The sequence below is a fragment of the Phaseolus vulgaris genome, chromosome 3, assembly GCF_000499845.2.
Source record: "Phaseolus vulgaris cultivar G19833 chromosome 3, P. vulgaris v2.0, whole genome shotgun sequence".
In the NCBI taxonomy this organism is placed as follows: Eukaryota; Viridiplantae; Streptophyta; class Magnoliopsida; order Fabales; family Fabaceae; genus Phaseolus; species Phaseolus vulgaris.
Genome location: NC_023757.2, coordinates 40,289,261 through 40,312,238, shown reverse-complemented (window position 1 = coordinate 40,312,238; position 22,978 = coordinate 40,289,261). Strand labels below are relative to the sequence as shown.

Genomic DNA, 22,978 nt, shown 5'->3' with positions numbered 1-22,978 from the left:
TATTCATTTGGTGTTCCATATATCTACAATGATAATTTTTATATTATATATATTATTAACATGTAAATGAAAAACAACTCGGGTTAGTTTTTTTTAAGTTTGTAGTATTTAAAAATATATTATTTATTTAGTAAATTCACATATTTTATACTATTAAAAATAGGTTTAAATAAGTTTTAAACCTCCCATGTATTTTAAGTTTTATCTTTGATCACTTAATAAAAAAGATTCTTAACATTGAATACCTAATAAATTAAAACTTTTAAGGATAGTTAAGAAACACACACAGTTACGTAGATAGGAGACATCGCATTACTGAGACAAGAGACACTGAATCGAGTCCAAGAATTCTAAGTTGTTGAGTCCCACTAGATATGGGAAAGGTCAAAATCAACTTTCAAAGATTTAACCAAAAATTTATTTTAGCTCTAATTTTAAATATATGTGTATATAAATAAATATTCAGTAAATTAAAGGAGAAAGCTGTATATAATCAAAGACCCATTATGTCTCCTGAGAGATCATTGAGTTGAATGGTGATGTGAACTTGTATGCTTCTTGGAGGATGAAAACATCCTCGGCCAAAGTATCTAACAATGCAGCCACTCAAAACATGCACAAAGGTAGAAGGTTGAAATAAAAGACTTCGACAAAATTGATGAGATAATTATGGGAAATGACTAAATATATATATATTGGATGAGAGAAGCATGCACAAGAGTGATTTCTATTTGCTCAAGAGTTTAGTGCACAAAAAAGTTAGTCAGCCCCGGGAAGAAGCTTAGTGCTAGATTGGCTGGTTGTGCCAAAGCCTCTCACAGCTGCAGGGATGATCCTGGATGGTGACAGCACCTCTGCGAACGAAAAGTTATAAGAATCTGATCCTAATCTACTCTGCAACCACCCTTTGTTCCCAGAGAATCCATCAGCAACAATCCATGTGTTCTTAAAACCAAGGCTGGTCGCTGTTCTTCCCACTGTTTTTGCTACGTCCGAGTACCTAACATTAGAACAAATGCTGAAGTTAATATGAAGAACAATGGAATACAATCCATCAAAGCGTAGACATGGAAGGAAACTCACGAGTCCAGAATCACAATGTTGGTGCTTTTGTTGATTTTCTTGAGATAAGAAATCTTTAAAGCGACTATTTCAGCTTCCAATTTCTTCACATTCTTGACCTGCCCTCTGAGCTTACTTGGCAATTCTTCCAAACTGAAACACCACAACAAGTGATAGTATAGGTGCATCATGGTAGAGTTTTGATGTTTTTATTTCTCCCAGTAAAGCAATAACTTTACAAATCTCAAACGCCAAAGTTTCAGCAAGTATTTGTAGAAAAAGCAAACAAAATAAAATTAAAAAAGTCTCTGTCTTGAGGTAAACCAACTTTTAGAGAAACTAAACGAATGAGTAACACTTACGGAATGGCAACCATCCTGTTTTTAGCACTAGAGGGAAGGCGAGGGATACCAGTCTTGTCCTTATCTTTCTCGGATCTGATATCAATCAAAACGTAGTTTTGTGCAGATATCAAATCAAGGGCTTGAGCAGGAGTAAGGTCTCCTACAAATCATGGAAGCAGAAGTAATTAAGGCTCCACAATGAGGTCTTGGGGCTTAAAAATTCATCAATGCAGTGGCTTAGTGCATGAATACAAAAACAAGGTAGTTTGCATCGAAACAAGTTTTTATTGTACCTTTGTAACCACGAAGATTAGAGGAGATGACAGACCAGACAGGAGGAATCAGGAGGTAGGCAACAAATAGTGCTCCAGCAGCTCCAGCAATCACAGTAGGGTCTGAAGAGGATATGGTTTCAACGGTTGAGGAAGCTATTGGCTTGGCAACATCAATCACCTTGGTCGTTTGTTGTGCAGCATCTACCACTGTCTGAAATCAAAGAGAGTATCCTGATCAGGTTCATAAACTTGGCTTTTCAAATGTCAAGCAAATTAGCAAAATGATGAGAAGAGAACTTCTTGATAGCTGAAACGGGAATTTTTAATTTAGGTTGAGTACTTAGCCTAAGCCAGCACAATACGTTCTACAAAACTTCTGAATCCCCATAATGGAACAACATGGCAGCATCAGACAGAATCTTTGAAAAGGAAATTGAGAAAAAGATAACTTGTCCAATTCAAAGGAAAATATATCACATCAAATGCTTTTAAAGGCTTTGCAGTCCAAGGTAATACAATGGCATCTTACGGGGTAAAATATAGTTATAATCATTGATTAAATCAACTGTTAACGAAATAATATAAAATGCATGCATATAACCAATTATAAATTTATTGAATTCTTAACATGTTCTAGTTTAAGGTGAACACAATTTCATTGAGAACCAAAGAGTAGTTTCTAAAGATACTAAATTCCATTTAAAGGACTGGTCTTTCTTAACACGATATTCCATTGTGAGAACAAAAATTATCATTGTGTTTGATTGTGTCTATACTTTATCCATATAGCATGTACTTTACCATTTTAAATCGCATATCTTAATCTAAAGACACTACAGGCTGCAATTGGGACAAGTGAAAGTAGGAAAAAGGACCTCAACCCACCATGATTGGCTTCCAACCAGTAGAGGCATTAAAAGGGAATGGTTTTGCATCCCAAAAAATTATTTAGAACACAACACTGCAATATATATTCATCCTACCAAATGACTAACCAGCATTGTAGTTAGTTCAGTGAGTGCAGAAACAACAAATACCCCTTGAAACAAAGCCTAAAGAAAGTAGAAAGTTGGAATTGAGGAAATAAACCTTAGCAGCAGTGATAACAGGTTGGGTATCAACACCAGAGCTTTGAAGCGCCTCCTGGGCCTTTCTGGAAGCTTCAGAAATGGCAGGGGAAGCAATTTTCAAGGCCTCTTCCCCAGCTTGCTGCACTATTGGTAACGCCGTTTCGATGCCAGGCTTCAAAGCATTCCCAATTACCTCAGCAACACGCTGTGCCGTGTCCAGAACACTCGAACCCACTTCCTGAACCTGATCAATCGTTTTCTCCACCTGTAAAGAAAAAGTTAGATTTTTTAAAGGATAAAGAAATGGTATGAGCTATTCCAGATAATGGGTAGGCGAGAAAATGGAAAGAATTTACTTGGGTGAGAGATGAAACAATCTGGTCCTTGGCGATGGAGACAGCGGCTTTGGCTTCGTTAGGAGGGGCGAAGAGAGCGAGGATTGAAATGGTGGATGCTGTTGGCAGTGCTATTTGGGTGCGTCTGAGTTGAGGTTTGCTAAAAGTGGTGACTACTGTTTGTGGAGAAGGAGTTGGAAGAGAAGGTCTTGGAGTGACTGAAGAAGCCATGGCAGCAATCTCCATTGGTAGTTGCTAACTTGCTACTCTCTCTTACTCAAAGATTCTTTCCTCTGAGTGATTGGTTGAAGAAAGTGGGCTAGAGTGATGAGAGATGTGTGGCCAAAATCCACAGTGAAGCCATGCCAGAGTTTAATTCAATTCCTCTTTATGTCCACCTATGCACGACCTATGTTTGAGGCTGCAAAACTGTCACCGCTCCACGTGGCATGCACTTTCGTGGAGAACGATAATTATCTCTGTTGCTATCTTTTCTGTTCTCTTTTTCTTACACACATTCCACTCTAATCACCATTATTATTCTCCTCAGATTCATAAGGGTTTATCATTGATTTAGACATGTATTATGTATTATTTCCTGACTTATTATCGCTATTAATACACATTCATAACTAAGAAAATGTAAGCGCGAAATTAGTAAAAAAATAAAGGTGTGATAATAGTTTATGATGTTAAAGTCAATATCAAAGAGCGAAGCTAAACTTTTGTTCTGAGTAGAAATAAGACTGTTTCTTCCTGCAACTCCATACCTTCTTCTCTCACCTCCATAAGTTTTCAAATTTCCAAAAATACCCCTTTATAATATTACGGAAGTCATTTTTCAAATTTGTAATTAACTATCGGATTACATAATCTGAAAGCCATTTTTCAAATACATGATTATTTTCTGGATTACATAATCCGGAAGTCTTATTTGACTTCCGAATTACATAATCCGGAAGTCTTTTTTCAAATGAGTTTCCGAATTACATAATTTGGAAACTACTCTATGGGAGTGACACAAGAAGGACAAAAATGTATTTTCATGTTGTGTATGGAAGTGGCAGAAGAAGATATGGAGGTGCAGGAAGAAACAGTCTACAAACAAATGTCCATTAGTTCACATTGGGCTTACTAACAATTTTAAGCTCAATATTGCTATGAAATCATTTTGCAAATTACTTACTGAACCCCCATCTTTGAATCTGCACCTTATATTTGAGTGAAATGACCAAATTGCCCCGTATGCTCCTCTGTCACTGAATCCCACCACTGCCGCCACCGGTATCATCGTAGCTCACACTACACTTAGAAGGAGAAAAAAAAATATTCCAAAACAAACCTTAAAATCTGTATTGTAGAGCTACTTTCCAAAACACATTAAATGTATTACAGAAAACTCTTTCCAAATAATACACTTCAAAAGCTATTATAGACATTTCAGAAAATTTATTCTAAAAAGTCTTTTCCAAAATGTATTTCATAAATTCTGATAAATTTGTTCTGGGGAAATTTCCATGAGAGATAGTTCAGAAGTCACTTTAAACAAAAAAGGGTAAAATAGTTTTTTCGCAGGCTGTGGGGTTGCTTGTCCAAATTGAGGGGGTGCAGATCCAAATACTTAAGTATAAAAGTTTTATATTACTATAATAATAAAAAATCATTTATGATAGTTTGTAAATTTTTACAACAATTTTTTCAGATAGTCATATCAACAATTTTCTAGTCCATTTATATGAAAATATATTTGCAAGGATAATCTAGACTCACAAATGGATCTAACTAATATATTTATTCTTGGTTTCTCACCAGAATACTTTGGAGTCACCAAAAGAAAAACATAATTTTCAAAAATACAAATAAATATTGGCTTTAAGATTATACATACATGTATTACAGATCTATTTTCATTTAAAATAATCTCATTACATGATATAAAATATTTGTTATAAATAAAAAAATATAATCTATATAATTAAATTTCGTACTTTTGTAATGATTATATTAAAATTACTTTAAAAACTGTATCTGCAACTTGTTAAAATAAAAAATGTTTAATATGTATCAAAATACGGAGTTTAGGAATGACAGTTCTCTTTTTAATATTTTTCAAGTTTCAATGAAATTAAGACTGAGTGTTTTACCCCAAAAAAAGTTCTAAAAAACCTATGCTTAATTCTTATAAATATTGAAATATGAGAGTTAACCTAGGTTTTAATATAAATTAATTAGTATGATTAAAAAATTAAAAACAATGTTTTTATATCGAAGTTCATTTATACAAAGGAGAAAAAAATCATTTGGATCTTCTCATTCTTCAAAAAAAAATATTAAAAGATTTTCTCCTCTCACTTGCATCTGTTTAGGGTTTAATGGAAGAAGAAGATGGTGATTAATGTAGTGTTAAGATGAATGAAGAGTATATAGTGTTTGCGTGAATGTGTAGTGGTCCACCATTAGTGTTCTACATGTGAGCACTGCAAAAAAAGCTAGTTCGTTAAAAACTTGCTCGATTTAGAGAGCATCTTCTTATTTCTATGCAACGTCGTTTTGTATTTTTTTTTCCAATTAAGTTTTAGTTGTGGTGTTGTTGCAAAGTAAAATTACTTTTGCATATATAAATATTTTTTTTTAATTTTAGTATATTTTATATATCTAACACTCTAAAAAATTGTGTACGTATATTTTGGCACTTGCAAAATATTTCGTGAAGATGCCATTGACTTTATCCAAGTTTGAGTGTCTTCATCTCAACATTAATTATCGGTAAATGTCATCGAATATTTATTTGAAAGTAAAGTTAATAACATTTATTTATTTCATAATTTTCGTCATAACTTATTTTGATGGAATATATGTTTTATACACAGAATCAAATCCTTTTGGCATGATTAAAACTTGAAACTCCTAGTCAATTGTGTTATCTAAATTAGATAGTTAATTGAAACTTACACATTTTGGCAAACTGCATATTCATACTTTTTTTTTCATATTTATAGATAATATGGTGTTTTCTTCATTTTCAATTCATGGTTCATGGTGACTAGTGGTGATTGTATTTTTTTAATAAAAAAACCACAAAACTCAAAAAAAAACTTTGAGGTGTAAAAATAGAGTACAAAACTAAAAATAAATAAATTATCTTTGCAAGGTAAAAAAAACTTTTGGTTCTAGGGGTTCACAATTTGCTTCAGGTTACAATAGTAGTCCACTTCATGAAATTATTGGTAGTGCAACAATAATTATTTTCTTGATAGAATTTGTGCGATGTTGCTTGAGGAAAAACTTTTAACTACAAGAGACTCAAACCCCTAGGTAAGTGTAAATTTATCTTATAGAGTAAATTAAATCATGTAAAATGATGTAACTGTTCTCTCAAATGCTCTGAATGAAGAAGGAGAATGAAAGTGTTACTGTTACAAAGAAGGTATGGGGTGCAATTGAGTTATTTCAAAAGTGAACTTATGATTCATTTAAAGTTATTTACATTATTTAAAAAGATTTAAACTGACTTTTCATAACTAATACGGAGGAGAATGAAGAATACAAAGGTGGAGGAAGAATTTTCCACACATTTTAATAATTGTATGAGTACCCAAGAGATTAAATTTAATTCCAACATTCGATGGCTATTTCTTCCTGCATCTTCTCCATGCTTTCTTCCTTCATATCTTTAGAATATCTGAAATGAAACCTTTGCTCTTTTCTTCATCTTCTTCACTGATATCCCTCTTCTCCCTTTTTTTTAATTATAAAATTCCAAAATCTAAAATTTAGAATACAATTTTGTATTCTGAAATATAGAGATCGGTAGATATTTTCTGAATTCAAAAATACATTTTAGAATGTATTTTAAATTTTAGAATTTGGAAGGTCTATATATTATACAATTCAAAAATGAAAAAAATACATGCATCTTTTGTGGAAGGGTAGTTTTGGAATTAAAATATTTATGGCAGTACGTGAAGAAACTATGGGAAGAAATACATGTACTTTTTATTTGACCAGAGTTATGGTTTGTGTAATAAAACAATTAATGAGTTGTTCTTTTTTATACCAATTATAAGTCACAGCCTTAAGGAAACAAGACAAACCAACTTTACTTACAAGAGCAGAAAGCATGGCATCAACCCATATGATTTCTGTCCCAATTGCATCCTTTCTTGCGTCTGCACTATATCAGATTTGGTCATTAGCCTTGTTTTGTGCACTATTCCACAAAATATAGTGACATACCTCATTCTAATATAAGGTTCAACATGCTAAGGATATCTCAGTAATTACAACTGGTGATTCAAAAGACTCTAAACACAAATTTACTATTAATTTTTACCTATAAAACAGGATTGGCACTTGCCTAAGGCTTTTAAAAGAATATACAGAAACGAACTTCAGATAATCCAACAAGAAAAGTACCCACTGATTCATCTCATAATTTGCAGTGCAGCAGAATTGAGTGGCTATTTTATTATTGAGAATAAAAGCATACTTGGAGGAACTAACAATGACAACAAAGACATCCATTATGTGACAAATGTTCCATACTAATTCTTAATTGAAGTGCGAAAGTGAAAACTAACACGTGGGTTCTCTTTGTTTTCGGACTTTTGAGGTGTGATGTTTGTTTTTAGGCTGTTGGAGTCTTGCCTTAAGGGTACTTGTTAAACAAACACTTCATTTTCAATTGTATTAAAACCAGAACAAAAGCAACTTATATCAGCTCATTACCTTGGATTTTTCTTCACCAACCCTGTTTTTCATATCTTCCAAAAATTGTAAAATACCCTCCTATGGAATGTAATCATCTAATGTAATAGTTTCTTCATCAAGAACAAACAAAAGTTATAATTATAATACTGCAATAACCTTTTAATGCCACACTAATCTCAATACGATAGAAATGTTTCAAACTTGACCTTAAAGTTCGATAAGAAAATAGCAAATTTTAAGGAAATTGATCTCGAAACAAATTTTACAGAATGTATCAAAATCTGTACAGATAAATTATCAAATTTTGACTTGTTTTTACGAAGACAGATTCCTTTTAAAGTGACTTCTTTATCTTCAACTTCAGGTCTTCTCGGTCTCCAGGTTCCTTTTCAATCATTCAGTTTTACCGAATGATGGAGAAATCTATAAAGATACTCTGACGCTAAAGTTAGTCTAATTAGAATCTTTAAGTGTGAGAGTTGAAAAGTTACCTGTGCCACTTAGTTGTCTATGTTATATATATACCTTTTGGTTGGATCCTTGCTATTATGGATAGGATCCAAAAAAAGGACTCACGCTTTAATATGTTTTACAGATAACCTGATTAATTACGGATTAAATGATGTTTTAGGATGTTGTTTGGATTTAAATGTAAGGGGAGGTCGTCGGGGTCATCTGCCAACCGGTAGTACATGACTCATGCAGAATTAAAAAATTCTGTTTGTATATTCCTCTCATTAACTGATACTCAACTTTAAATTCAACTATGCTTCAAAACCATGCCACATTTAGATGTGTTCATCAAAATTTGATGGAGTAGTTAGAGTAGTGTTTATCAACCTCCCTCACACGATTACATGATTCCAATCTGACACAGATGTGTTTTAAAAAGTATTTCTTTCTGATAAGATTCCATAACTCTTCTCTTTTATTGGTCTTTAATTATTTCGGTATAATAACCTTTGAATAGCATGATACTACCTCATCATCGACCTCATTGTTACATCAAAGGCTTTATTAGTGATCAGTGGGCACCCTCTTCTCATATGTATGCTAAAAATCAACCCAACCCTTTTTCCCTCCTACTCTCATGGAAAACATAGACACCTCAAAACTTTCACACCAATCTCATAACCCAAACAAGAATCTTCCTTTGATGCCTATTGAAATAGACAAGTCCTATGAGAAGAGAGTCATGAAGATTCCAAAAGTAGGAAAGAAGATTGAGAAAAAGTTTCTTGGGGTGAGACAAAGGCCTTCAGGAAGATGGATTGCTGAGATCAAGGAATCCTCACAGAAGCTAAGGCTTTGGTTAGGAACTTTTGACAAAGCAGAAGAAGCTGCCTTGGCTTATGACTGTGCTGCAAGGCTTCTCAGAGGGAGAAATGCCAAAACAAACTTTCCAAACCCTGGAACCATGAACACTCATGAAGAAGACTACAGCATTTTGGGCAAGAATCCAAGGTCTTACCAACTTCTTAGGCATGCAGTTATGAAGAACCACGCACTTTCAACATCTCTTTATTCCACATTCATGCCTTGGAAAAACCAGATCATGACGAGAGATGAACATGACACCCTTGTTGAGGAAACTGTAGTTTGTTCCATTCCTGAACAAGGCTCTGGCTGTTGTGGAATTTCATTTGGAAGTTCTAAGGTTTATTCTTCTGTTGTTGTTGCTCCTTCTTTCAGTGCTTCTTCTCATGATGAAACACCCTAAGATAGCATGTCTTATTATTGCTTGTTATGTCTTGCTTGAACCCTATTTTACTTCACAAAAAGATATCAAACTCTAGTTATCTTCACTACATATATGATATCTTGCATACATGCTATCACCAGATGATGATGATGATTATACACTCCCCATGTGATCTTTTTACTACTTATATGGGCGGGCTAAACATTTCTACTTTCATTTCTTGATGTAATAATGCCTTGTATGTATCTTAAGATTGGTCATATTTCACACTCACTTTAGGAATAGATGCAGTATTCTCTTTTTGTTTTCATGGAACTCTTCTTTTAATTTCTTGATTATGAACATGTTTGGGTATATCATTGATAAACATTTCTAGAAGAATAAAAATTAGGATGGAAAAATAAGATTATAATTACACAGGTATTAGGTCACAAACTTTTAGTTATCTCATATACAAAATCCAATATAAACAAAAGGATTTTTGCCAATTACAAAAGTTGTTTCTTGCAAACATTCTCCACCACTCTCACCTTTGCATACTTATGACGAAGTCTAGAGAGTTAAATCATGGTGGAGTTGAATTTGTTATTGTTGGATTGTATTAATTAGAAATAAAGTAATTCACGAAATCTTATTTTATAAGTCGGTTTTATAAGGTTAAATTAAGTTTAAAATTTATTTTTAAGACGATATATCATTTAAAGTTTATCATGGTGAGAATTTGTTGGGATTATCGTGTTATCTCTAATTGGGTTGCTATCGCCATCCATAAATATTTAGTATGATACATGAGATGTGTTGATATTTTCCATCAAATAGAAATAAAACTAATTCACATATAAGTAAGTGAGAGCAAACCTTATTTTATAAGTCATATTGAACTAGACCTAAAATTCATTTATTAAGAGTTATACATTAATTTTTTTTTATAGAGTAATGAACATTGTTTATGCAAGAGAGAAAAAAAAAGTAGTTTATAAATAAAAAGACAAATTTAACTTTTGTTATAACGGCATTCTAGTAATGCTTGCTAATATTTAACTCTTTAGAAAAAACATTCTTCATATAATAACATACTTTTCTAATGGGTTTTTGATTTGAAAGGTGGATTGTAGGTTTTATATTAAGAATATTTTATAAGCATTAGAAAATGTTTTATTTAATATAATTAATTTTTTTATAAAAAAATTATAATAACATACTTCATGCCAAACTGGACTCTTGTCTGTGTTTATTCATTCAAAGGTGGATTACCACTATTTGGTATGCCCAGGATTTGAATCTCTTTCATTCCTGAACGATTTATTTATAATATATAATTTCTGAAGTCTGTGTCGTTATTATTTTCGTTTATTTATCACTATCGATATTTAATTTAATAAATTCTCTTCAATTTTTATGAAATCTGCTCCCTCTTAGAAAATATGTTTCACGTCTGACTATATGTCTAACTTGCAATTAAAAGCATAATTCCTTGTAATCATAAATTCTATGAAGGACTATTTAATCTCATTAAAAAAGAGAAATATTTTCATCTTATAATTTCTATTTTTTCTCAATATGTTTGCGTAACATCTTTAGAATTTGTTCATTTCTTGGTAATCAAATATCTTCACACAGCGTTAAACTTTCTTGTAAAGGCTGAATTCACTTGGGCGTTTACAAAGCTTGTAACTTGTAAGCAATACACTTCGACTAAAAATTAATGTTGTGATGTAGTTCTTAATGGAATCCTTTCAAAGCATGGCAATATATTAGACACGTATCTCATACTTGTATTCTACATATTTTAAAGCATGGCAATTTCATCTGTGCAAAAAAGGAAAAGGAAAATAAAGGAAAGGCAAAATGGACAATTTAATTATGTGTTAACAAACTCCATTTTACCATCCAAACTGATCTTCTACTGCTCTGTTAGGCTTTTGAAGAGAAGGTACAATGTCTAGGGTTTTGTGCATATTCGGTTATTGGTAGTTAGGATTTTATTCTTTCTAAGTAATTAGGGTTTTTTTTCCTAGTGTTATGAGATGGAGACGAATTCTTCTAATTTTCATATTCTTTGGAGGTGTCTTAATGATTAAGGTTGTTTTTCACAAGTCATATTCTACTACTCAAACACAAAATATGAGATATCCCTATTTCACAGTTACCTTTCTCCTTGCATCAAGGGAGATTTGATATCTGTTCAGATTGATGAAGATGTATATCTCGCAAGTCTTGAAGATTGTAAAAATCAGCTTCATGTAAGAATAATACAACATGAATAAATCTAGAGATTTTGTTGCTAGAGTCCTGATTCATATTGATATGCTATATTTTTTCCAAATCAAATTTTGGTGAAAAGACCTGGTTTTGCTTTTATTCAGATATTGAATTTGAGAAGTTGTCTTCATGTTACTCTTCATGCAAAATGATAGGACATGATATTTATAAGATATTTATAAATGCAAACGACATCTTGATAACCTTAATAACATGACCAAACCGCCTACTATTTTGTCCAAACCTGTTGTTGTACAATATAAACTTGTGACCAAAGAAACTAATGATGTCCCTGACAAGAAAGTGATTGGTATCACAAAGAAACAAAATTTTGCGGTCGTAATGCAGGGGTGATGGAAATTTAGGGAGTTGTTGTTTATCTTGATACCTGAAGTTCTGTTGGGAAGATGGAAAGTGGATCTCTAGTTGGTCAAAAGTTTAAGAAATAGGATGAAGATATAGGGACTGGTTCAGGATCTTAGGATGATATTTTGCTAATATGTCCTCCTTAGAAGATGTCCATGAATCAAATGATTTGCTACAAAAAGAACTTCTTGCCTCCTGAAAATTCCCTTCTTTTAGAAGGATTCTCTCATCCCGAATATGCAACTAATGCAACAAGTTCTAAATTAGTTGTTGTCAAACATGTTACTTCTAAATTTGTTTCTCAAGATTTAGTCTTACAAAATTGTTTTGAATCTCTTTCTAGTGATGAACAAGAGGCTTAAGAGTCATGTCCAACCATCTTGACATGAGATACAGTTAAATCTATCTCGAATGGTATTTTCTTAGAAGAAGTCAATTTAATCTCTAGTTCTGGGTTGAAAAGATGGAAAATAAGGAACCATCATGTCAAGAAGATGAATTAGTTCAAACCTCTAGAAGATCGAGACGTCCTCCTTAAGGTGGAGTGAAGGCTAATAAGATGACTTCCAAAACATGTCAACCCAAAAAAAAGTAATGGTAGTGATGTGGAACAACATATTTTATTACTGTCATTGGAATACAGACGAGGATCCATATTTGTGGGATTCAATTGTTTCTCTTCGTTGAGAATTTTCTTTTATTTGTCTTCTTATATTTATTTATTTAGTTTAAACCTTCAAAGTAGTTGCTTGGACTACTTTTTAAAGTTTTTTTATTTATTTTTTATTTTATTTTTACATGAATTTTGTCTAGTTTTCAATACTTTTTTTTAGCTTTATTGTTATTTTCCATGTGATGACACATGCTACCTAACATAAATTTTATTTAAAAAGTAATAATTATGTGTTAGAAATTCAACATTTTTCTCGTGTTACAAAAGTTTTGTACCAATTTGATTAGAATGAGTTCGTTCATATATATAAACATATCAAGAAACAATTGTTTGGTGTGGTATGATACAAACAGAAGACAAGTATATTGAATAAATAATGAAAATAATTTCTTAGCAAATCTTCTACGATCAATGAATTTTCAAACTTCTGGGGAAAAAAAATCATACTACGCGAACCGATTAAAAATTATGAAAACTTTATATTCCGTTTTTTTAAAAATAACGTGTATCTTTCCTAAGAAATGGTTCTATTCAAGCTGACTAATATTATTAAAAGAAAGCAAAATTCTTTAAAACATATATTTAATACGTCTGTGACCAAAATTTGGATTCAAAATCACTTATTAAATTAAAACAATGATATAAATATTTCATTATGAAGGTTAAGGCACCCCCACCTTAAGGCACCGATCGAAATCTGGTTTATAATTTAATGGAGTTACAGTTATTTTAATTAATTAACCCGAACTATTTGATTGATCACCCTTGAATTTGATTAAAGTAAATAGTTATGCTGATAACACATGTTCCACGAACCAAATTACTCGTACAAGTGTATCAAAGTAGACAGAAGTTACCATCATAATTTGTTCCATGATGATTAAGATATACTAGAATAATACTTCATAAACTTACCATCATCACTCTTCAATAATAACTTATTTGAAGATTTTGATACTTTCTTTTTGGGTTGGTGGAGAAGATGGGCATAAATTAGCCGAATGCATTTCGGTCCAAATGACATTCATTTTTCCTTTTCATGCATGCTTTGTCTCGATTCCCACTAAACTTCACACAAAGGACATAAATAGAGAAGTTGCTTGTATTGTAACACTTATTCACATAATGAATCTATTAAAAAGCTTTCTTTTGATACCACTGTGCATTATTTACAAGTTTTCGTCATTATCACCATTTTATAAACGACAAAAGGCCACTGTCATGGAATTTGGCATCTTGTATGGGTCATTTTCTTTGGTAGCCACCATACACCCATAGCAGCCACTGCAAACGCAAGCCCTCTTCTTAAAAACTATCCTTCTTATTTTCACCCTCACAATCATCACCAGCTTCGATTTATTGCCCCAACATACAGACACGATATATATATATATGGCCTCAGCCACCACTATCTTTTCAATAAAATAGGCACTTAAAACAAAAGCCTATGAAGTTACTCAGTAGTATACAGGCTGGCTACCAGGGATTTGAGTAGTTTACATTATATGAAAAAAAAAAAATCACATTTAAGTGTCGATACGCGAGTGATTGACTCTTTTCTAGCTAAATTCAGGAGGAATAAAAGCAACGCAAAAAGATACTTTTAATATTCATAAATAGCCTTTAATATTATACAATCTGACCAATAGATATTTCCATTACTAGTCCATTTTCTTTTCAGTGAAAGTAGATGAACTGAAACAATACTATCTTAAGAAGCACTTATATTCATGTTATTATTATACTTAAAACGAAAAATAATAATTGTTATTATTATTACAATTATTAACAAAGGTCCTATTTGGATGAAAGAAAATCATAAAAAATTATGAGAGAAAAAAATATAAAAGAAAAATTAAATAAACCTTTCATTAAACTAAAACTAACATATGTTTCCAAATCAAAATATTATTATTTCCACATTCTAAAATAACTGACTAATATGCATATATTAAAATAAGCTTTTAGAAAAACAATATGTAAAATTACATTAACAAATTGGTTATATATAAATAAAAATGAACTAAAATATTGTTTAATTTTATTCTTATTTTCTTTTCTTACAAGTATTTATAAAAAGACTTAATATGAATGAAACGGAACATTACTCCACTATTAACATAGGCGAACAGAATGGGGTGGCTAGAGAGAAGTGAATATAAATATAGAATGTAAGTTGTTAAATAGTAGTGCATGAGAAAATTGTGAATCAGGGAATACGAACAAGTGATGAATGTCAGAATATCCTTGGATTGATGACGCTTCCCTACATTATTACCCTACTCATTATGTACACACAGTTCTTAGAATCAAAACTTGTGCTGCGCATAATACCCAAATAGCCTTATCCGATTCTGCTTTACTTCGATTTCATTCAACATATAGAGGAAAATTGATACCAGATTCCCTTAAAAACCAACTAAATGATTCTCTTGCAACTTGGACTCCCTTCAAGAGTACCTTTTTTTGACTTTCACGCAGCAAAGACCTACATACAGTACAACTAGGTGAAGTGCAGTGTGCTGCCTACCACTTGGAAACCTACATTCCAAATATACCTTTTCAGGAAAGAAACAAGCAGAGACCTTTAGACCACATGGTGAAGAAAATGACATGTTTAGTGTAAGGCACTCCCTTGAGCTTCTTCAAAAAGCTCCAAGTAATAAAAATACTAACAAATTTCAAAAATGAACGCAGACACTTCTTCCGGTTTGTTACATAATAAACATGTCAATCAAGAGATTTGTCTCTTCTGATCTGATGTGTGTGTGGAGAGATAAGTTAGAAGACAAGTGGCCATTGATCTCAAAATTAACACTGGTGACTGATAAAATACATGCCCATGTAAAATAGGTTATGCTGTTAAAATCACATCTATTATTTTCAAATTAACTGTCATTATTGCTCATCATTCTCTAAAATGCACCCCTTTTAGAGAAGTACATTCCATGAAAAAACCAGTATTTGGAGCATCGGAATAAACCTGGAAGAAGAGTGCATATCCATTTTACGTATCAGATTCAAAAACTCCAACCAATCAAGACAGAAGTTCTTTCAAGAGTGAACAGTACAGTCATGTCAATTAAATGACCGAGAACAAACTAGGGTCATAGATCATCACCATAAATTATGCTATGGACACTAAGGACCGAAGTTTCACGAGTACATTAAAATTGACCATTCAATTTGTAATGCGAGTGAAATTAAACATAAACACAAGGGAAAATCAAATTACTTCTTCACGAAGAAGACAAAGTGAAAAAACATGAGATATAACATGCCTTGTGAAAAGGAATTCCTTACCAACGTGCAAGAATATCATCACTTAAACACAGAGCTAAAGAATTAAAGGTTGAAAAGATTTCTATTAGAGGTAAATGGGTTGGTACAGAGAAAGGAAAAAAGGAACACAACTATGAAAAAGAATAACCTGCGCTTGCAAGGATACTAAAATGTCAATAAGAATCTACCTCAAACTTCTTAAATACACTCTGAGGAAAAAAACGAAGAGAAAAATGAAATAATCTTGTTAAAAAACTAAGATTAGTTTATATGCAAATTAAAAAATAAGCCTTTTAACAAGATTAACTTCTAAAAAAGTTCGAATTAATCAATTCGTGAACAAATTTTAATTTCTGAAAAAAAATCTAGAAATGTTTACAGAAAAAGTTATCATACCATTTCTTCGGTTTTGTTTGGAAAAAGAAGATTTCTAAAAAACATACTTGTTATTTTAAAATTTTCTAAAAAAGTTGAAAAATACGAGATTATTAGTTCAAAACAAACTCAATCAAACACTACAAGAACTACTTTAGGCCAGTCAATCAACGCACAAGGATAGAACAAGGAAAAGGAAAATTAGCAGTGTATTCTATAGAAGTAAGCAGCAGCAAACAATAATGCATTCTGTTTGGTACGGCTAATAAATCAGATTTATTTTTTCTCTCCATTCATAGCAAAATCACAAATCAGAACATTGGCTGGCAGCTGCAACAACACTATAGGCATTCTCAAGGAAAAACACGAAATGAAGCAATACAAAATTATTTCAAATCACACCAGGAGCATCTAGATTTAATCACTCTCTTGGAAGAAACAAAAACACTTTGAAAGAAATGTTTATACAGAGAATTCGTCAAGGCTATGTAGATAAGTAATCTTGCGGCATGAAAAAGGAGGAAGCATATGAAGAGTATAATTATTATATTGAAAAGAAGAAAGAGAAAACGAAATTGTTGGTAAAGAGAGGCAAAGTGAGCGCTGGATGCAGAGGTTTATCGACCGATTCTTGTTTTGTGTTCTTCCACAGCCAAATTCAGGAAGAGATCGATGAACCGCTGCCTCCAGTGTCTTCACCTCATCTCCATACACATCGAAATAAATAATATCCGCCAAAAAAATTCAAAACAACAAACAAACACGACTTCGTAGTTTTTCTTTTGCATTTTTTTTCCTTTTTTCGCGTATTCGGATGAGAAATTGGACGCAGAAAGATAGTAGCTAAAAACAGTAAATACGATCCGTGATGTATAAAACATAGATCTGAACATAAAGAGAAAGGAAGAGGCAATTTCCCTTCCGTCACAATCCACACACATACACCGGCGAAAAATATGAAATAACGAAACTAAGCAATAAATAGTATTAAAGAAAAGAAAAGAAAACAATAGGATGCAGAGAGAAGAGAGAGAAAGATGAATATATGTGATATGAACCAGGAATCTGTAGAGTCACCATTGCACCATTGCCGCAAGGGTGTGTGTGTATCGTTTTCTCTCTCTCTCTCTCTCCTTCTTCTTGTTTTGAGTCACAGATCCACAGTGACTTTTCAAAGGCCAATCATTCTCCATTTTTTGTTCTTTTATCGTGGCATCATAATTACTATTCCATCCCTCTTTTCCAAACTCAATTCTACCCTACTTTCAGTAATTACTCAACTTTTTTTTAATTAGAGTTATTTTAAAAAAATATAAATAAAATATTTTTTTAATATAAGTCTCGTACACATAAATAATTTAAAATTTAAAAATTATTTATAAATTGAAGAAATTGTTTTAAATAAGCAACTATTTTTAATTTATAAACCTTTTTTTTTCAAATTTAAAACATGTGATGCCACGTTAAAATAATAATTTTTATTAGTAAAATATTTTTTTGTAAGAAATCTCCATTGAAAACATTTTTAAAAATTAAACTATTTTTTTCTACTGTTTCCACGGTTAACGAGAATCAAATATGAATTTATTGTTACATAAATTGATTCCACGAATATGATGAGCATAGGATGCTTTCCTACTACGTTAACTTCCATGATTAATTATATTTTATTTGATAGTTTTATTTGGTAGAAGTGTTATTAAATTTTGCATAGTTTTAGTTTCATTTTATTATTTTTTATTATTCATAACTCTTCAATATCATTATTTATTTTAATTTTTATAAAAATAATTAATTATTATGTACTTCTAATTAAAAAATATTTAATATTATAAATTTAACTATTTGATGTTATTAATTATAATTTGTAAGTTACTCCAGTTAGTTTGTAACTTATTTATTTATTTATATTTTTATGTTTTAATATATTTTGTATCATACTAATTTGTTTTTACTTATTATTATTTATTTCAATTTTATTAAAATACTTAATTATTACAATACATTTTTTATTTGTTTGATTATTTAGTTTTTATATAGTTTAAATTAAAAAAATACAAATTAAATTAACTAATATTTTATTATGTTAATGTAGGAATAGTTTAAATTGATAAATAAAAAGTTGAAATTTTGGAAATAAAAATATATATATACAACTTTTAAAAAAATAATAATACAGAATTATTTAGTTATATAATTTGATGATCAATAAGTATGTTATATCACAACAGAATTTAATTAATAAATATATTGTATAAAAAAATGAATTGTTAATCATACTAGGTAACAAGATTATCCAATATAAAGTATATTTTTTTTTTCTTAAATATTATCGACAACTGAATAGATTGTCTAATATATATATTATGTTGTAATCAAATAGCCTCCGAAAAATAAAAAAAGTCACTCAACCCTTTGTTATCATCTAAATTGAATCCTTATGGCAAAATAAAAAAGAAACATATTTTTTACATATTCTTCCTAAAAACACATTTATTATTGATTAAAATTTATTAAATTAAAAATTAAAAATTAGTAAATAAAATGATAGAGAGTCATGAGAAGAAAGTGTTTTTTTTTATGTTGAAACAATTTAAACAAGTGTTTTAAATTTTGGTAAAAATAAAATATAAAAATAGTGTGGAATGTGGTTCGTTAAAAGTGCATTAATTTGGAAGACACTCTTCCATGTGAGTTGTGAATATAGACAAAGGAGGAACAGTTGGAGGTTCAGAAAACTAATGCATGCAATGCTTCATCTCTTTCATCCAATAATGGACTATTTATTTAAGGATTAATTTGTCTTTATTGATAAAGCCTAAATCTCTATAGATATTATCTTCCTTTTCTTTAAAAAAACTCAAACTCAATTCCACAAACTTTCAAAACGCGCATGCTACCATAAATTTAACCATTCCTAGGCCTACGAAATTATTTATGGTTAACATCCCTAAAGTGTAGCCACACTAGGGTAAAATAAACCCTCTAATTATTACTCTCGACAAGAGTCATTAAACGACTAAAGAGTGACGGGTTTTTAAAATTTAGACCAATTATATTACCATAGTTATTCTATAATTGTTCATAAAAATGGTTGAAAATCTCACGTAATTAGAAACAAAGTTTAGATTATGTTATGTTACCGTGAATATAGTCTTACATTTTTTAAGAGTATGAGGTCAATGACAGTTTATATACTTCTTCCTCTTTCAACTAAGACACCTTTTAAGGATAAAATTCCAGAACACCAACCTTCAAAGCGGACAATACCTCGAATGTAGTGATTGACTCTAACGATACTATATCTCCGACTTAAGGTCGGAACAGGTTATAATATATAATTAAGTTATACGTGGGGTATTAATCCAGCTCCGATCCATAAAGCTAGTAAACTAAGAAAACTATTTAATTCATTATAAACCAAAATCAAAATTTTCGAAGCTTAGACACCCTCAGACTAAGCATTAACACAAATATTATCTAATTCATTATGAAACTAAATCAAAATTGACAAAGGTCGGACACCTCCGGACTCAACATCAACGCGTTCAATACAAACTATAAAGACACAAATATTAAAATATAAAGAGTATTAAAACACTAATAAAAAAGTATAGAATATTAAAATACTAAAAAATATTAAAGCACTAATAAAAAATTAAAAATTATTAAAATAATAATAAAATAAAATAAAAATATTAAAACACTAACCTAGCGGGAAAAAAATGGTGCAGGTGAGCGAAGTACGAGGGCGGCCAGGCAGAGAGGGGCGCTGGTGCGGATGTCCACCAGCGCGAAGGAGAACCAAGCTCAGTATATAACGACGATTCACTAGGAACCGTTACAGAAGCTCCATCAATCATACATATGACAACGATTCAGGCGGGAACCGTCGTTAAAAGTAACCAAAATTTGAAACGTAACATGTATATTTTACGTATTTTGCACTAGTGTACTATATAAACGTAACATGTATAATATACCTATACATATACATATACACTAGCAGTCCAACTATTACAAATGTCATTCTATGCATTTAATTTTTTTAATATTTTGCATTGATATGACATCAATATTAAGAAATTAAGTAAGTGTTCTTAATCCTTTATGATATGAATTTCCCAATCTTCACCAAACTCATGCACACTAAATCATACTTAAAATTAAACTCACATGTAGGGGCATTAATGTAATTATCTATTATCACCAATTATTTCTTCACAAATATTCTTATTTGAGAGGGGGTGATCCCTCCCTTCCCCTCTTTTTTCTTTCTACATAAACCATGTTCAATTCACTCGTCCAAATAGTTACATTGCTCACACCTTCCCTCCCTTCCTCCAAATCATTGAGCATGATAAGTGTCTAATTTCAATAATATGTCATATTAAAATATAGGCACTTATGAGGATTTATTGCTAATTTACATATAAAATAATCCCTAATTTATGAATTTATACCTTTTTACATTTTTTATGATCTTTATTTGAATAAGAGTATTTTATTCCCAAATTTGGTGTTAATTGCAGATTTCTAAGGAAGATTGGAGATTTGGATTAAAGATGAATGATTTGAGCTAAAAAGATAAAGATAGAAGGTCCCAGATTGGAAAAGATGCAAAGAAAGATTGGGCCTTTTTTTATGTTTTATCATTTAGTCCATTAGCGCGACACAATAAACAACCTAACCCTAGAAAACTAGGATAAATAGAGGGCTAGAGGCTCAACCTTAGGGTGCCAGATTGAGAAGAAAACACCATAGAGTGAATTGTAACCCAATTGGGAGAATGGAAGGTGATAGAAGTATGAGTGGCTAATTCTACCCTTTGAGATTTGGGAGTAATATGCTCAAACTCTTATGTATTGAGGTGATATTTTATATATTAATATTCAGTTCTTGATTGATTATTGGTATTGTTGTTTTACTTTTAATTCTCCGTGACAAATTGAGAATCTTAAATCTGACCGGGAGGTATTTTTAGGGTTCGGACCTAAACAACAATACTTAACATATTTGAGTGCTAGGAATAGACTTGAAATGTTAATTGCTATTAAAAGTCTGAGCTTCGTTCTAAGTTGTTCTTATAAGTATGCGAGGGATCGATAGTTAGGGAACATTCTTAAGGATTTTATATGCGAGGAATCGATATAAATGATTTTTATACGGGCATCAATTTCAATTAAAGAACTTAATATTAACATGCTAATCAAAATACATAAGAGTGAGAGAGATGAAACTTAATCCCAATTTTTCCAATTGAAGCAACTAATTCTTTGTTTGTTTTCTTATTGATCAGTGCCAACATAATCACTTCACACTCTTTTTTATTGTTCTGTTGTTATATTTAGCGAATATTGTACTCGATGATTCACTGTTCTTTGTGGGATCAATATCCGTCCTTAGGGACAATTATTACTTCTGACAAACGCGGTGCACTTGCCGTAAAAAGTCATCAGAGCACAATGCCACAACCTCATATAAACCAAACATAAAATAAAAATTAATAAGAATGAAAAATATATTTTTAATATTAACACGATAGAGATTAAAAGTATACAACCAAAAAATTAAATATCAATAATTTAATTATGGATTATGTAAGTTTCTTTAACTATTATTTATTTTTAGTTTTGTTTACTAAATAATTGATTATGTTTTAAATAATTATATTTTAGGTATATATTTGAATTATAAATGGATGAGGGGTGCCATGTATGAATTCATCGATCCTTTCATCTTATTAGTTTATTGGACAATAACTTAGTTTATGAGAACTGTGAAAATAGGTCAAAACACAAGAATATGGTTGAATTGTGTTTTAAATTTTGTACAAAATATCATATGATGATACACAACTAGACAATGATTTTACTTGACAAATGATCAGTCAAAATTATTTTCTAAATATTTGGTTCATAAAGTTTTCCTTCTTTCAGTTAGTGTGGTAAGATAATAAACTTTAAACCCTAAACCTCAACTACTCCTGGCTAAAACTGAGTATAATTTGGACTACAATCACTTTTGACTAAACACCGAGTATTACTTGGAACTTAAATACTCTTGACTAAACACATGGTATTATTTGAAACACAACTACTCCTAACTAAAACACTAAGTATTTTTTTGGAACTCAGTCACTTCTGACTAAGCATAAAGTTTAAAAAGAATAAAAGATCACATGTTTGCTCACTAGAAAGAAGGGTAATGCCTCATGACATATACAAAGTTTAAACATTATTCTAGATCGTTGATGAACACGAACAATATTATTTCTCATAATTTCAAGTCTTTAAAGCTTAAGATCTAGTGCATGTTCTTGTAGTAATACTATCATCGTCGTTAACCTTCCTTTTTCAAAGAGATATTCCACATATAGAGTTTGTGAAGAAAATAGTTGTTGCACATCTTTTGTAGTCGTTTTGATAGTCTTTAGAAACATCTTCTTCTTTTAACATCTACCATGTTTAAGCTTGGAAAGGCATTAAAAACAAGTCGTGCATCTTTAAATGTGGTGATCCA

At 31.0% G+C, this 22,978-nt stretch overlaps 2 protein-coding genes and 1 long non-coding RNA gene across 3 annotated transcripts; 1 reads left to right on the top strand and 2 right to left on the bottom strand.

Moving 5' to 3' along the window:
• Positions 1–667: 667 nt before the first annotated feature.
• LOC137807674 (calcium sensing receptor, chloroplastic) lies at positions 668–3,601 on the bottom strand. Its single transcript, XM_068608423.1, has 6 exons — positions 3,108–3,601; positions 2,771–3,016; positions 1,700–1,892; positions 1,425–1,566; positions 1,084–1,215; positions 668–1,000 (listed from the first exon to the last, which is right to left on the bottom strand). The coding sequence occupies exons 1-6, from the start codon at positions 3,330–3,332 to the stop codon at positions 760–762; spliced, it is 1,179 nt and encodes a 392-aa protein (XP_068464524.1). The 5' UTR covers positions 3,333–3,601; the 3' UTR covers positions 668–759.
• A 4,986-nt stretch (positions 3,602–8,587) lies between these two features.
• LOC137805925 (ethylene-responsive transcription factor SHINE 3-like) lies at positions 8,588–9,708 on the top strand. Its single transcript, XM_068605800.1, has one exon. It carries the CDS (start codon positions 8,887–8,889, stop codon positions 9,514–9,516), a length of 630 nt encoding a protein of 209 aa, XP_068461901.1. The 5' UTR covers positions 8,588–8,886; the 3' UTR covers positions 9,517–9,708.
• Positions 9,709–14,938: 5,230 nt separating this feature from the next.
• Positions 14,939–17,640, bottom strand: LOC137807673 (uncharacterized). The gene is made up of 2 exons (XR_011080570.1): positions 17,515–17,640; positions 14,939–15,340 (listed from the first exon to the last, which is right to left on the bottom strand). It is a non-coding gene; the product is annotated as an uncharacterized lncRNA (long non-coding RNA).
• Positions 17,641–22,978: the final 5,338 nt, after the last annotated feature.

Bases quoted from the DNA above. Each gene is read 5' to 3' on its own strand.
- LOC137807674 (XM_068608423.1), bottom strand. From the start codon at position 3,332: ATGGAGATTGCTGCCATGGCTTCTTCAGTCACTCCAAGACCTTCTCTT. The intron at 1,216-1,424 runs GTAAGTGTTACT...GTGGTGTTTCAG, and splicing joins AACAGGATGGTTGCCATTCC to TTTGGAAGAATTGCCAAGTA. The intron at 1,001-1,083 runs GTGAGTTTCCTT...TTCTAATGTTAG, and splicing joins AACATTGTGATTCTGGACTC to GTACTCGGACGTAGCAAAAA.
- LOC137805925 (XM_068605800.1), top strand. From the start codon at position 8,887: ATGGAAAACATAGACACCTCAAAACTTTCACACCAATCTCATAACCCA.